Raw genomic sequence first — 16,264 nt, 5'->3', positions numbered from 1 at the left:
AGTCGTCGAGCAGCTCCTCATAAAGCACATTTTACTGTACCCGATGCTCGGCGATACTTCAGGTGATGTAAAGGACCGACACCACTGGACAGTGGATGATTGGAAACGAGTGAATTGGAGTGTTGAATTATGCTGTACCTCGTGGCAACCCGATGGAAGGGTTTGGGTTTGGCAAATCCCTGGAAATGTTATCTGCCGTCAAAAAAATGGCTCTGAGCACTATGCGACTCAACTTCTGATGTCATTAGTCCCCTAGAACTTAGAACTAGTTAAACCTGACTAACCTAAGGATATCACACACATCCATGCCCGAGGCAGGATTCCAACCTGCGACCGTAGCGGTCTCGCGGTTCCAGACTGCAGCGTCTAGAAACGCACGGCCACTTCAGCCTGCTATCTGCCGTCATGTGTACTGCCAACACTGAAGTACAGAGGAGGTGGTGAGGTTACGGTATGGGTGTTTTTTTTCTTCTTCTTTTTTTGATGTGGCCCCCTTCAGGAAATGCTAAATGCGGAAGGATAACAACACATTTTACAGCAATGTGTACTGCGTGCATCAGAGACACAGCTGAAGACGGTGACTATCAGCACGACAATGCACTTTGTCATAAAGCTGCAAATGTGGAACAATAACACTCCTGAAATAGACTGGGTTGCTCGGAGTCCGGACCTGAAGCCCGTGGGACACCTTTGGAATGTCTTAAATCATTGACTTCGCTCCAGGCCCCAATGTTCATTATCTCTAATTTCTCTGGTTTCGGCTCTCGAGGAAGAATGGGCTCCCCTTCCTCCACAGGCAATGGCCACCACATTGAAAGTGAGCCCAGAAGTGCTGAAGCGGTCACAGAGGCGAAGGCTGGACGCACCCTTCATTAATGTCCACTAACATGTGTCCAGATACTTTTGATCAGATGATGTGTTTTTTCATTATGGTAAAATTGTATTCGTAGTGTTATACTGGGGTAAGGTTTCAGTCTCTTAGGAAAGTTCAGTCATTATTAACTAAATTATAATGATAGAGAAGAAGTATGTTCAATCACGTCTTTTCTCTTATGCAACAAAGTTGTTCATTCCACTTTATGCACAACGTATTTTGACGACCGACCCAATCGTTGTTGTCTTGGACTCGAGGCATCTTGTAGGCGTAATACACCCTACAGCAATTGAAAAAGACGACTGGGTCGCTATGTCGTGCATAAAATGGAAACAATAGCTTGTCTGTACATCCGCAAGCACATCACTAATCGGTCATTCCGAGGCAGAAATATGATTCATTAGAGAAATCTAAAGAACATGCAAGCGCACTGATGTACTTCTTTCTAACTAATAACTATGCTCTCATTGTGGCCCTAGCCTATCAGACATGGAACAGTATGCCATAATTTTAGTTCGGATGCACTACTTTTTTCTGATAATAGCTGACCAGTTAGGTGATCGAATAGGATTTATAATTTGAACTGAGAAAATAGAGTTTTTGAATATCCTTTTTAGAGGTAAACAAAAACCCTCGCTGCAACGTAGTTACCACCCGGTGTTCTTTTTTATTTCTCGTTTTGGGTTCTTGTATCAATACAGTGCAAGATGAAATCATTTCAGTTTCTAGGTAATTCCTTTCGGAAATTTCACACTCCTGTTGCGTTTTAATATTTTACAGGGTAAAATCCCTCCCTTTTATGATTTCATTCATGTTTTTAGAATTATATGCTGCTATTCTAACAAGGGGATAGTATTTATTTAACAACATTTTTTATATCAAGGCTAATTCGGGTTAATTGCTACAGTTTAATACAATGTCGGTCACGTTTCGGGAATCTAGTATTCCTGAAGCAAGTGATTTTGTGAACAGATAACGTAACATTCATCTTAGATCCTGGTGCATGGTACAGTGACATATCATGCTGTCTGTTTAAACGATTGCGTAACTTTAAAAAAATGCATTCTCTTTTTTGTGGTACAATTATTAACAATTTAAAAATAAACTGGAGACAATTTTTCAAACAGATAGGCCTATAGCTTAGTACTAATTTTTTTTTGAATGCCCTATCGTTTTCTGATACTCTGTATACCAATGCTATACTCTTTTGTCTCGTGAGCAAAGCACTAAAAAAAACTAATTACTCAGAATACAATAAACAAGAAAGCAATCAAGGTGCGGCTACAATACGTGAAGCGTCGGTAGAGAGACAAAGAGGAAGAGAAGTTTGGGTTAGTGTAAGCAATGAGGCATAATGTCATATCATGTTATCTCTTTTAACGGGAATGCTTTAGAAGAACTACGCTGAAGAATAATAATACAAAGGGATTGATTCTTTAACATCTTTGAGATTAAAAATATAATAATGGAAAACAAATTTCACCACGTTGGACTCTACATTGTGCCGACTGCAGAGTAAACTGAAATGTACAACACATCTGTAATCTGCTGTGGAAGGTGTCAGTTGCACGTGCCTGAATAACAGGAAAGAAGCTAATGTCAGACGCAAAGAATGTAATGGTTCTGAGCACTACGGGACTTAACAGCTGTGGTCATCAGTCCCCTAGAACTTAGAACTACTTAAACCTAACTAACCTAAGGACATCACACACATCCATGCCCGAGGCAGGATTCGAACCTACGACCGTAGCAGTCACGCGGTTCCGGACTGAGCGCCTTAACCGCGAGACCACCACGGCCGGCAAAGAACGTAATAGTCGAATCAGAAAGAAATAAAGAATAGACAGAATTTATGACAAACTGTTGATATCAAGATCGCTGTCTAGAAGATAGAGAATATTCTTATAATGTATTGCAAGGTTCGTTTCGTTACTTTAATGTTCTTATTTTCCTAAGGTCTACATTTTCATGGGTTTTTTAATTTCAAATAAAATCACGGTAATTGTTGAAGCAATACAGAAAACGATCAGAGCTTTAGTTGAAAGACTAGATGCTATGGTTTATCTTAGAGTAGGTTCCGCGAATGATGCGATCTAATAAAGATGACATATCTACGGCTTCATCCACTTAGACACTACCAGTCACTGTACAGTTCTTTGCAGAGGGAACTTCGTTACAATATTAGCGAAATGCTGTGCTATCCCATTCCGCAGTACCACATTCGCGTATGGTACGAGAGAAAAGTCACTATCTGTATCAGTTAGTAAGTGCCCTAATCTTTCTTTATCTTATCATCACGATCCCTACTTGAGTTCAATACCACAGTCTTCCTCGGTACCGATGCCCTGAATCTGAACAATAGGTTTCGGGAGCAGAGCGTCGCCTTTGTTCTAAATATTGTCATTTAAGTTCAATAGCCACTTCTTTTACACTTTAATGCAAGTGTTTTCCATTTGTACCTTTCTTCAGCGATTCTGGGGGCAACTTCCCCACTCCTTACCTTATTAGTCCACCTAATTTTCAACATTCATCTGTGGTATCCCATCTCAAATTCTTCGTTTCTCTTCTGTACCGGTTTTATCACAGTCCATAATTCACTACCATACAATGCTGTGGTGCAAATGTACATTCTCAGAAACTTCTTCCTGTAACTAAGGCTTATGTTTGATGTCAGCGGAGCTTCTCTACACCAGAACTGCCTTCTCTTCCTGGGCTAATCTGTTTTATACGTTCTCCTTGCTTCGTCCGTTATGGGGTATTTTCCTTCCAAGGTAACAGAATTCATTAACATCGTCTACTTCGTGCTCAATTTTGATGGTAAATATCTCGCTATTCTCATTTTTGCTACGTCTCATCACTTTCGTCGTTCTTCTGTTTACTCTGAAACTATATTCTGCACTCATTGGAGTGTTTATACCACTCAACAGAACCTGTAAATTTTCTTCACGTTCATTAATTATAAAAGATTCATCGGCGAATCTTATCATTGATATCCTTTAACCTCGAATTTTCATCCCACTCTTGAATTTTTCTGTCTTCTTGGATACACAGATTGAGCAGTAGGGGCGAAAGGCTGCATCTCTACCTTACACCCTTCCTCATCCGAACGATACGTTCCTGGTCTTTCAATGTCATTTTTACTTCTTGCTTCTTGTACATATTGTATACTACTCATCTTTCCCTATAGCTTACTCCTATTTTTCTCAGAATTTATTCTCACTTCAGTATGAAAGCTAATTTTGCACCTCATGCATCTGGTGACAAAGTAAAATAAAGTAGTTAGTTACAGATGATATTCTTAATCTCAGACGACAGTTGAATATAATTGGAATCCTGCTCAAATAGGGAAAAGCCAGAAGGTATGCGACGCCATTCGTTACCAGCTCATGCTTCCCCGGTCGCGCCGACATTCCAGACGCCGCCGTTTGTGTTGTGGTGTTAGCGCCGGCTTACACGTGGGACGGTATTACTACCCTCGTCCGGCCGCTGCGTCTCCGACCAACGGCGCAGGTTAACGCAGAATGCTGCAGGGAGTCCATTACTTGTTGTCGGATGGAGGGTGCAGATATGGACGGCTTACGATGCACTTGGTGCACAATACGGCGACCTTACTCGTACCTCGTTGTAGTCGTGATAGCCGACCATAACTTTGGCAACGAGTAGGCCTGCGCTAAAGTTTATGCCGTTCAACGTCGAGCCACCGTCATGTCGGAATGGCAATGGATACTGCAAGATTCGACCAGCCGGACAAATCGATACCCACAATGGGAACCTTTTCAAATCACGTCCAGCGGTGATAACGCTGTCTCACACAGGTACGCCCCATCTCCGCGTGCTTCGCAATGATTACTCAACACGTGACTTTGTCCACATCCCGTGTATACAGTAACAGGCGTGGCAGCAACTCTAAATACGAACAAAACTAATGTACTCTTATGTCCGTTTTACCTATCACAGAGAATTACAACTCTAATCATTTGCGTACCCGCCGATGGTGTGCACGAGTACAAACTGACATTGACTTCCAACCACGCCTTCAGAGTCAATTTTTTTGTTTGGCAGCGTACTTACTTGTCTGTCCAACTTCATCATCATCATCATCATCATCATCATCATCATCATCATCATTCTCCTCCTCCTGGGCCACCCGCCTTTTATTCTTCAGTTCTTATTCTTATTTTTTCTCTTTCGATATGCCCGCCATGGTAGAGTCTGCTAATGATGGGCACTTACGCACCCTAGAATTGGCAGCTGATTTTCATGCAATGTATTTTCTGCCGGCACCAGTTAGCTACTCTAAGTGAAAAGAGTCACACATTCCACCTGTCTGTGAATCGAGAAAACTTTTCCTGATATTTTCATACATATTTAACTGTTTTTCTGTGTGTGGGAGGGATAGGGAACCAGCAAGAAATTCGCTCAGATGAGGGTGTAAGCCACAAAAAAAGTCTACGCTGGCTTTTACCAAACCAATGATTGTTATGCCAGATCGAGGATGGTCTCACATTCCTTTGTAACATCAGAGCGCCAAGTGAAGTGGAGCCGTGGTTAACTCAGAGGACAGGCACAGACGACTAGAAAGCTCCATCTACAGCTACATCTACATTTATACTCCGCAACCCAACTTACGGTGTACTTTGAGTACCTCTATCGGTTGTCCCTTCTATTCTAGTCTCCTATTGTTCGTGGAAAGAAAGATTGTCGGTATGCTTCTGTGTGGGCTCTAATCTCTCCGATTTTATCCTCATGGTCTTTTCGCGAGATATAGGTAGGAGGGAGCAATATACTGCTTTGACTCCTCGGTGAAGGTATGTTCTCGAAACTTCAACAAAAGCCCGTACCGAGCTAGTGAGCGTCTCTCTTGCAGAGTCTTCCACTGGAGTTTATCTATCATCTCCGTAACGCTTTCGCGATTACTAAATGATCCTGTAACGAAGCGCGCTGCTCTCCGTTGGATCTTTTCTATCCCTTTTATCAACCCTATCTGGTACGGATCCCACACTGGCGAACAATATTCAAGCAGTGGGCAACAAGTGTACTGTAACCTAGTTCCTTTGTTTTCGGACTGCATTTCCTTAGGATTCTTCCAATGAATCTCAGTCTGACATCTGCTTTACCGACGATCAACTTTATATGATCATTCCATTTTAAATCATTCCTAATACCTACTCCCAGATAATTTATGGAATTAACTGCATCCAGTTGCTGACCTGCTATATTGTAGCTAAATGATAAAGGAACTTTCTGTCTATGTATTCGCAGCACATTACACTTGTCTACATTGAGATTCAATTGCCATTCCCTGCACCATGCGTCAGTTCGTTGCATGTCGCCATCAGTGCTATCCCTCGACCAACTGAAGGACAGCAAACGGCAGGATGGTTTTTTTGAGAAAGAACACGGTCGAATTTCTCCTCATGACATCCGACCTCGTGCTGCTTCTCTAATGAACTCGTCGGAATGCTGAACTTTAATTTCCCTAATCTTCTTTCTGGGTTAGCGCGCTGTAGATTAAACTACATTTGAACATCATTCCAAGTTCGTACCATGCGTCATACTCCAATTATATTTTATACCCATCCCGATTGAGATCGCGGAATATTGTGAAACATACTTTTTATTGGGAGGGAAGTCTCCGCCAGTAACGAGACGTGTGATCATAACACGTATAGGCAGCGGATCGCCTGGCCAAAAAGTTGTAGAAATGGAAACCGCAAAAAGGCAGTGCATCGCACCGAGTGAGAATGTAAGTGGAGTGCAGTTGGTATGCGGGGCCGGCCGCGTGTTGGTTCTGCCAGCCGCCACCGCAGAGGAGCGTGTGCAGCTCGCGGCAAAGCGGCGCTTAACGACGTACAGTCGCTGCCGCACCACCGCCTGCGTCCCGTGCAGTCAGCAGCAGACCGTGGAAGTAGCCGCAAGAGAACAAACGCATCCTCCATACTCAGTCACCGTTGGTCGACAGATGAGCCTGCTGGCTCCAACGTTCACCAATGCAATTCAGAATAGCTAGCCCCTATTTAGGCTGTGCAACGGACGATTTACATCTGCAAGATGCAGTGCTTAGTAGGAGCACTTCTGGGTTAGAGACGCCCAATCAGCGCCATCCGCCCGGCACACAGAAGATCCCCATTCGATGTACTGTATCAGAAAGCACTTTTTGCTTGTTGAAAATATTCAACCGATGCTTTTACGTTTTTTTCTTTCTTGCCGTCTCACCAACTCAAACCAGTTTATGCGTCGAGGGAGCTGCTTGCATTTGATCTCTCTAGCTTTGCAACACTGTAACAATTCCAGTCTACACCAGAATCAATAATCTGTACTGACGATTTTATTTAACGATTCCGCATGACTATATTTTCACTACAATTCAACATAAGTATGCCATCTTACCATTATACAAAACTGAAAAGTTTCGAATTTTATTATTCGCTTTTATTTGTGTGATCCTTTACAGTGCAACATGGTACACTGTCTCATAAAACGCATCCGGCATCTTTTTGTAATGCAGAAGTGACCACTAGATGTCACGAGAGGCCAATATAAAGGAGATGGCAAGTATTGTGTTGTCACTAGCGAAGGAGTGACAGGAGAATGAATCGGTCAGGAGAGCATAGAGCTAATGTGGGCTAGTCATTGAAGGTCTCCTGGAAAACAAATCTAACAGAGACATTTGAGTCCTAAATTTGTCCGAGTCAACAATTGGTGATACGACTGTCAAGAGGAAACACGAAGGAACAGCCACAGATAAACCGAGACAAGGCAGACTTTACGTACTTGCAGACAGGAAACGTCGAGATGTACGGAGGGCGATTGTACAGCATCGCATGAAGTCACCTGACGGAACCGCTCGAGGCTTCTAAAGTCCAGTTAGCTCAGTGACTCTGCCTAACTAAGGATTTAAAGAGAATTTGGTTCTATGGTCAAGCAGCTCCTCATAAGCCACGTATTTCTGTACTCAGTGCTCAGTGACATTTCAGGTGGTGTAACGAGAGACGCCACTGGAAAAAGAGTGATTTGGAATGATTAATCATGCTGCGCACTGTCCGATGGAAGGACATGGATTCCGGAATGCCTGGAGAACATTACCTGCCACCATGTGTAGTACAAACAGTGAAGTACAGAGGAGGTGGTGTTACAGTATGGGGTGTTTTCGTAATTTGGGTGTGGTCCCCTTCTTGTGCTTAAGGAAACTCTAAATACGCGAGGATATAAACAAATTTAACAGCATTTTTTACTGCGTACAGAAGAGGAACGATTCGGAGACTATGATCGTTTCTGTCAGCATGACAATGCAGCCTGTCATAAAGCGGCATCTATGAGACAATGGTTTGTGGACAATAAATTCCGACCTGAATCCAATGAAATCCTTCTGGGACGAGTTAGAACATAGACGTGGTTCCAGATTCCAGCCTCTGACGACACTATCTTCAGTGGTTTCGGCTCCAGAGGGAGAACAGAGCTGCCATTCCTCTACAGACACTCAAACACCTTATCGAAAGCGTCCGCAACAAAGTTAAAGACGTCATCAAGGCGAAGGCTGGACGAACTCCCATATTAATGTCCACTAATCTGTGTCCGGATACTTTTGCAAGGATAGTGTACTTGGCAACGTTGCCGACCTGCTGGTGTATCCAACATTATGGAAAAGGATACAGTTGACGTGTATCGATGGCACTTAAACGGAAATTACGGCATCGTTGTCTTTTCCTGATGCCGGTGCGGATATGCTTCGAAGAATTCCGCTAAAGTGGATGCCTCTATCTTAGAAGAAAAATCGGGAGAGTATTTCAAATTTTCATACAGTAAGTGCAGGAATCAGTGCTGCGAGCCAGCCAACAGTTGCAGTTAGTATTGTTATCAGCGGTGAAGAAGATCTGGCTGTATACTATGTACACCAGACGCCAAGAAATCAAAAAAATCCAGCAGATCACCTACAGTCTGTATCTAATACGGAAAATACAATATATTGCATCCAGTAAGCTTCGCATGTTTTGTTAGAATTTTATAATCTTATGACTTGTTAAACTGAAATATCAAGATGCAATGATATTTCATTTATGTGCGAAACCAATAAGCCCACCACCGGAATTGAGTTGTACGTGAAATGATGCGCAGTGTTTGAGATAGAAAATAACAGATGTAGCTGCTCTGTTGGAGAGAGGGAGCGTACCTGTAACCAGACCACACGGAACAGTCGGCATGTCGCGCCTCTGCAGTGTGAGCACACTTTATGAACTGGCAGGATGGGCGGGAAGGTCGTTACCAGCGCCTTTAACCACGACTGCCCGGCACTTGCGACACTTTTCGAAGTCGTTCAGTCACTCGGCTTTACTACGACCATCCATTTCATGGTCACCTCGAGTGCCTAGAGTCGGGGAAAATCATTTCTAGCGGAGTCATCTGTCATACATCATCTTGGTAACAGGGTGTCGCCGTTCATTATGATGATTTGCAATAGTACCAAGATGGCAGGAATCACTAAGCCAGCAATACCAACCGCTGAACAGCCATAACATGCAGGACCATCTCCTCGCTGTGGGTAAGGAAACCACAGCCCCGTACGACTACCTGGGCTCACAACAAATAACAGTGCATAGAGATCAGCATACGCGCACGAAAATATCCATCCATTTGTTTGCCTTTATTTCCTCACAGGTGATTTGTACATTCAACATGGGATGCCATCGAGTAAATGTGCGTGTCTTGGAGCTAGATCCACGCCTCTCTGCGTGTTATGGACGAAGAACGTGCATATCGTAGATTACAATTTGTTCCCCAGTTCTTTGAGTCCATGCCATGATGCAGCATTGCCGTCATCAGCTCGAAGATGAATGATGCTAAGTATCAGGTATGTGCCGTAAGTTTAGTGGTTCATTTGATGATTTCTCTGAATGTTGTGTGGCCTATGTTTTGAGCCTTCGCTAATCCGTATTAACTCTGACACTTGATGAACAGAAGTATACATCTGGGATGGTGACTTTTTCCCACAGAGCGAGAAGGTGTTTCTAGATGATCACTTCTTTTTGGGCACTGATTTGATAAATGATTTTCAGCTCTGACCCAGTTTATCCTTCAGAACTGCCATACTAATTGAATTTTATCCATATTTCGCAGCTTCAAACGTGACTGTATTCAATACCCTGGAGGTATGAATTAAAAAAAGACTTCGGTCACAACTTCTCGTATTTTATTAAGTACACGATGCATTTCGAACCCTCTGGGTCCATCATCAGGTGTAATTTCACTTCATACGTGCTTTATTTTTTCTCTTGAATTAGGTGAAATGAATTTTCCTGTCACAAAGAGGTATGATGTTAGGTTATAAATTTCGTAAGTCAAACGCGGAAAATATGTGCGAATTTTCGCCCTATTGTTCACATATTTTCCGCGTTTGACTTAAGAAATACATAAACTAACATCAAACCCTTTTTGTGACAGGAATATTCGTTTCATCTCATTCAAGACAAAAATTAAAGCATGTATTAAGAGAAATTACACCTGATGATGGACCCACAAGGTTCGAAATGCATCGCGTACTTAATAAAACACGAAATGTTGTGACTGAAGGCGTTTTTTAATTCATACCTCCAGTGCCATACGAATGTCTGGAGAAGAGTTCATCAGACCTGCTACCCCGTGAGTAGGCCATAGGCAACTTCCGCCGCGCATGGCCAATACGACTGCTGGATTTCTCACCATGTGGTTTCTCGCTATGGAAAGAAAGATACAGAGATTAGGAATCACCGCTCCGTGAAAAAACATCGAGATCGTTAGCAATGGATCACAAGTTCGCGTAGGACGAATTTAGAGCTGGAAATAGCTGTGTGGTTTCAAAGGAATTACTTTGGCTACCGGCCCGAGTGATGCAGACAAACTGTACGTGTGGAGTTACGTTAGGGATAAGATATGCTTTCTTCCAACATGGACATTATTTCAGGTCGGATGCAGGGGGTTTTGGAAGAACGGGATTAATGTTTGAATGTCAGTCGTATAAGATTAGGACCTCACATCAAATAACTTCCTAGGATCTTTCTTTCGCAGAACGGAACTGTAAAAGAAAGGACCCGCATTATTAATGACCAACATACTTAACATTGGTTTGCTGTCGAATTCTTGATTATATTTTGAGTCTGAATAGAATAAATTTCCTTGAGGCAGAAAAACTGCTGTCCACAAATAAGCACGGTATCAGAAAGTGTCGCTCGTGGGAAACTCGGCTTCCCCTTCTCTCGGATGATACCCTGCGAACAAAAACAGGCAAATTCCATATTTCTAGATTTCCGGAAAGCGTTCGACAGGGTACCCCACATTCAAACATTAACGAAGGTAAGAGCATGCGGAATATGTTACCACATATATGACTGCCTCGAAGACGAATTAAGCAAGAGCCCAGTACGTTGTCACAGACGGCGAGTGTCCATCAAGGCAAGGGTGTCATCAGGCGCCCCCCAGGAAAGTGTGGTAGGGCCGCTCTGACGAACAGAGGAGCAGCAATCTGCGGCTGCTTGCTGTGCTGCGGTGGAGTACGGGAAGATATCGTCGCTGAATGACGCTGGGAGGACACGAGACGAGTTAGGCTAAATTTATAGTTCGTCTGATGAGTGGAAACTTGCTCTAAATGTGGAAAAATTTAAGGTAGTGCAGATGAGTAGGGAAAAATCTCGTGATTTTTCGAATTCAGTATTAGTAGGGTGCTCCTTGACACAATCGCATCGATTAAATATTTAGGTGTAGCTTTGCAGAGACGTATGAAGTGGAACGAGCATGTAAGGACGGTACCAACGAAGGCGAATGGTCCACCTCACTTAACTGGAAGATTTTTTGGGAAGTGTAGCTCATCTATGAAGGAGACAGCGTATAGAACACTAGTGATATCTATTCTCGAGTGCTGCTTGAGTGTTTGGGATCCCCACAAGGACGGATTAAAGGAAGACATCGAAGCAATTGAAAAGAGTACTGCTAGATTTGCTACTAGTAGGCTCGATCAACAAGGAAATATTACAGACATTCTTAGTGAATTCAAATGGGAATCCCTGGAGGGAAGACGACGTTGACTTCTCGAGGCACTATTAAGAAAACTGAGGGCACTGGTATCTGAGCCTGACTGAAGAATGATTCTACTGCCACCAACGTACATTTCGCGTAAGAGCCACAAAGATAAGAGAAATTTGGACTCGTACAAAGTCGTTTTTTCCTCGCTCCATTTTCGAATGGAACAGGAAAGGAGGTGTCTAATAGTGGTACAGGCTGTTCTCCGCCATGCACCGTACGGTGATTTTCGGAATATGTAAGAAGATGTAGGGGTAGAGCAGGGATGATAAGTAATTTATACTTAGTGTTGCTGAAGCTGTAAGTGAGGAGGTCTTTTATGAAAGTGTTTCTTTGGAGTGTAACCTAATATGCAAATCAATCATTGGCGATACACTATACAGACGAGAAGATAACAGGAGCACTTGAAATTTAGTGCTAGAAAACCATGCTGAAAATTACACTCCTGGAAATTGAAATAAGAACACCGTGAATTAATTGTCCCAGGAAGGGGAAACTTTATTGACACATTCCTGGGGTCAGATACATCACATGATCACACTGACAGAACCACAGGCACATAGACACAGACAACAGAGCATGCACAATGTCGGCTCTAGTACAGTGTACATCCACCTTTCGCAGCAATGCAGGCTGCTGTTCTCCCATGGAGACGATCGTAGAGATGCTGGATGTAGTCCTGTGGAACGGCTTGCATGCCATTTCCACCTGGCGCCTCAGTTGGACCAGCGTTCGTGCTGGACGTGCAGACCGCGTGAGACGACGCTTCATCCAGTCCCAAACATGCTCAATGGGGGACAGATCCGGAGATCTTGCTGGCCAGGGTAGTTGACTTACACCTTCTAGAGCACGTTGGGTGGCACGGGATACATGCGGACGTGCATTGTCCTGTTGGAACAGCAAGTTCCCTTGCCGGTGTAGGAATGGTAGAACGATGGGTTCGATGACGGTTTGGATGTACCGTGCACTATTCAGTGTCCCCTCGACGATCACCAGAGGTGTATGGCCAGTGTAGGAGATCGCTCCCCACACCATGATGCCGGGTGTTGGCCCTGTGTGCCTCGGTCGTATGCAGTCCTGATTGTGGCGCTCTCCTGCACGGCGCCAAACACGCATACGACCATCATTGGCACCAAGGCAGAAGCGACTCTCATCGCTGAAAACGACACGTCTCCATTCGTCCCTCCATTCACGCCTGTCGCGACACCACTGGAGGCGGGCTGCACGATGTTGGGGCGTGAGCGGAAGACGGCCTAACAGTGTGCGGGACCGTAGCCCAGCTTCATGGAGACGGTTGCGAATGGTCCTCGCCGATACCCCAGGAGCAACAGTGTCCCTAATTTGCTGGGAAGTGGCGGTGCGGTCCCCTACGGCACTGCGAAGGATCCTACGGTCTTGGCGTGCATCCGTGCGTCGCTGCGGTCCGGTCCCAGGTCGACGGGCACGTGCACCTTCCGCCGACGACTGGCGACAACATCGATGTACTGTGGAGACCTCACGCCCCACGTGTTGAGCAATTCGGCGGTACGTCCACCCGGCCTCCCGCATGCCCACTATACGCCCTCGCTCAAAGTCCGTCAACTGCACGTACGGTTCACGTCCACGCTGTCGCGGCATGCTACCAGTGTTAAAGACTGCGATGGAGCTCCGTATGCCACGGCAAACTGGCTGACACTGACGGCGGCGGTGCACAAATGCTGCGCAGCTAGCGCCATTCGACGGCCAACACCGCGGTTCCTGGTGTGTCCGCTGTGCCGCGCGTGTGATCATTGCTTGTACAGCCCTCTCACAGTGTCCGGAGCAAGTATGGTGGGTCTGACACATTGTCAATGTGTTCTTTTTTCCATTTCCAGGAGTGTATACAGATGGAGTAAGAAATGAGGACATACTTAATCGATTTGTGGCGGAACGAGGTTTTTGTGACTTCTTGATATCGGATAGGATAGTTGATAAGACACGTCCTGAGGCATCGCGGTACAATTTGGTAACTGAGGGAAGTGTGGGAGTAAATAGCGTAGAGGCAAACCAAGACTTCCAGGTTCTAATGGGAGTACGGTGCAATGGCTACGCACGTGTAAACAGACTTGTACAAGGTAGGCCTACAGTAGCACTGCGAAATGCGTCGAACCAGTCTTCGGGCTGATGTCTGGAAGAACAACGACTGACGTGCAGTGTTACAAAACAGTCAAGTAATTTATAATGAATCCGTCATAATACTTTCACTAAATGTTCGAAAGAGACAATGCACGAAGAAATTAAAAAACAGTTAAAAAATGTTACGCATCGACCAATTAATTACAGCACATGCAGTAGATTGTTGTTACGACGTGCCATCTCTGAGCTGCACATGCAGTACAGTAGGAACAAGTTAGTTGTGCCATGCAGGGGCGAGTTAGTAGCAACGCATACAAGAAGCTCGGCGTGCAAAGATGGGTAGCGGCAGGAAGCGAGGCTGTGGGTGCGGGCGTGCGACATGCGGCGTGCTCGGCAGGTGCGGTGCTCACTCTTCCAGCGCGGGGCGGCGCCGGCGTGGTACTGGTCGCCGGAATTGGGGAGAGGCGCCGGCGCCGGCGCGGGGGCGGGCGTGCAAGGGCAGGCGTAGCGCGGGTAGTAGCAGTACGGGTAGTAGTGCAGCATCCGCGCGTAGCTCGGCACCTGCCCCACCACGGCCACCTGATCTGCAACACCACACACTCTGCTGCCACTGCTGCTCACCAAGCCACCAGCTCTAGCGGGGCAGACGTGCCGTAGAGTCGCGCAGAAGGTCATCCGAATCGAGTGGCTGACACCACAAGATGGGTCATTTGTGCATCGTAGTGAAATTACGAGAGCATATGTTCTTAACACGGTCAATCGACATTGCCTTCCTCATAATTACAAGGGGACTTCAAAAAATAATTTACACACTGTCACGACAGGCGAAGTAACTTTTACTGAATGTTGCACTAGTACGCTACACTTTAAAGTGACACCGATATATTTCACTATTCTTCAACAGAGTCACCAACTCTCTGGAAACAAATATCGGACGCTCTACCAATAGTTCGATTCCTCGACGATTTAAATTCTCTCCTTCACCACGGAGTCATCAGAGAAACGTTGTGTGAACGTCCACGTCGTTGGAAAATCTCTTCCCACCTCCCAGATATTCTTCCACTTGCCGAAAAGATGGAAATCGCTTGGTGCAACATCTGAATTGCACGATGGCTGTTTCCAGATCTCCCGTCATAAACATTCACGCAAAGCTTGTGTTCTACGCGCAGTGTGAGAAGTTGGGCTATCGTGCAGGAGAACAAACCCTTTGCTAAATTTTCCACGTCACTCGTTGTTGTGGTCTTCAGTCCGAAGACCGGTTTGATACAGCTCACCATGCTTCACTATCCTGTACAAGCCTCTTCAGCTCCGAGTAACTACTGCAGCCTACATCCTTCTGAATCTGCCTGATGTACTCATCTATTGGCTTAGCCCCCACACTTTCCTCCACTACTAACCTGGTGATCCCTTGATGCCTCACAAAGTGTCCTACCAACCGATCCCTCCTTCTAGTCAAGTTGTACTGCAAAATTTCTCTTCTCCGCAGTTCTATTCGTTACCTCCTCATTATTGACGTGATCTACCCATCTATTTTTCAGCATTCTTCTGTAGCACCACGTTTCAAAAGCTTCTATTCTCTTCTTGTCTACACTGTTTATCGTCCATGTTCCACTTCCACACATGGCTACACTCCTTACAAATACTTTCAGAAAGGATTTCCTGACACTTAAATCGATATTCGATTTTAACAAATTTCTCTTCTTCAGAAACGCTTCTCTTGCCATTGCTAGTCTACATTTTATATCCTTCCTACTTCAGCCTTCGTTATTTTGCTTCCCACTCATCTACTATTTTAAGTGTCTCATTTCCTAACCTAGTTCCCTCACCATCACCTGATTTAATTCAACTACATTCCATTATTGTTTTTGTTGATGTCCATCTTATATCCTCCTTTCGACATACTCTCCACTCCGTTCAACTGCTCTTCCAAGTCCTTTGCTGTGTCTGAGAGAACTAAAATGTTATCGACAAATGCAGAGTTTCAATTCCTACTCCAGAGTTTCTTTTGGTTGCTCTACTGCTTGGGCAATATACAGATGAATAACATCGGGGATAGGCTACAATCCTATCTCACTCCCTTCTCAACTACTGCTTCTCTTTCGTGCCCCTCTACTCTTGTAACTGCCATATGGTTCGTGTACAGATTGTAAATAGCCTTTCGCTCCTTGTATTTTATCCCTGCCACCTTTAGAGTTTGAAGGAGAGTTTTCCCGTCAACATTTTCAAAACCTTTCTCTAAGTCTACAA

At 44.7% G+C, this 16,264-nt stretch overlaps 1 protein-coding gene across 3 annotated transcripts in view; it reads right to left on the bottom strand.

Moving 5' to 3' along the window:
• LOC126356808 (uncharacterized) overlaps positions 1–16,264 on the bottom strand; it is a 477,415-nt gene that overhangs the window by 14,334 nt on the left and 446,817 nt on the right. For 2 of the 3 annotated variants that reach the window (XM_050007398.1, XM_050007399.1), the window contains exon 8: positions 14,428–14,601. The exons of the other annotated variant lie outside the window; for it this stretch is intronic. In XM_050007398.1, the coding sequence (XP_049863355.1) occupies positions 14,428–14,601 (174 nt within the window). The remainder of the gene's footprint in view (positions 1–14,427; positions 14,602–16,264) is intronic. 3 annotated transcript variants of the gene reach the window in all.

This window comes from Schistocerca gregaria, chromosome 1 (genome assembly GCF_023897955.1).
Source record: "Schistocerca gregaria isolate iqSchGreg1 chromosome 1, iqSchGreg1.2, whole genome shotgun sequence".
In the NCBI taxonomy this organism is placed as follows: domain Eukaryota; kingdom Metazoa; phylum Arthropoda; class Insecta; order Orthoptera; family Acrididae; genus Schistocerca; species Schistocerca gregaria.
The sequence above is the reverse complement of the archived record's forward strand: the minus strand, read 5'-3'. Positions and strand labels throughout refer to the sequence as shown.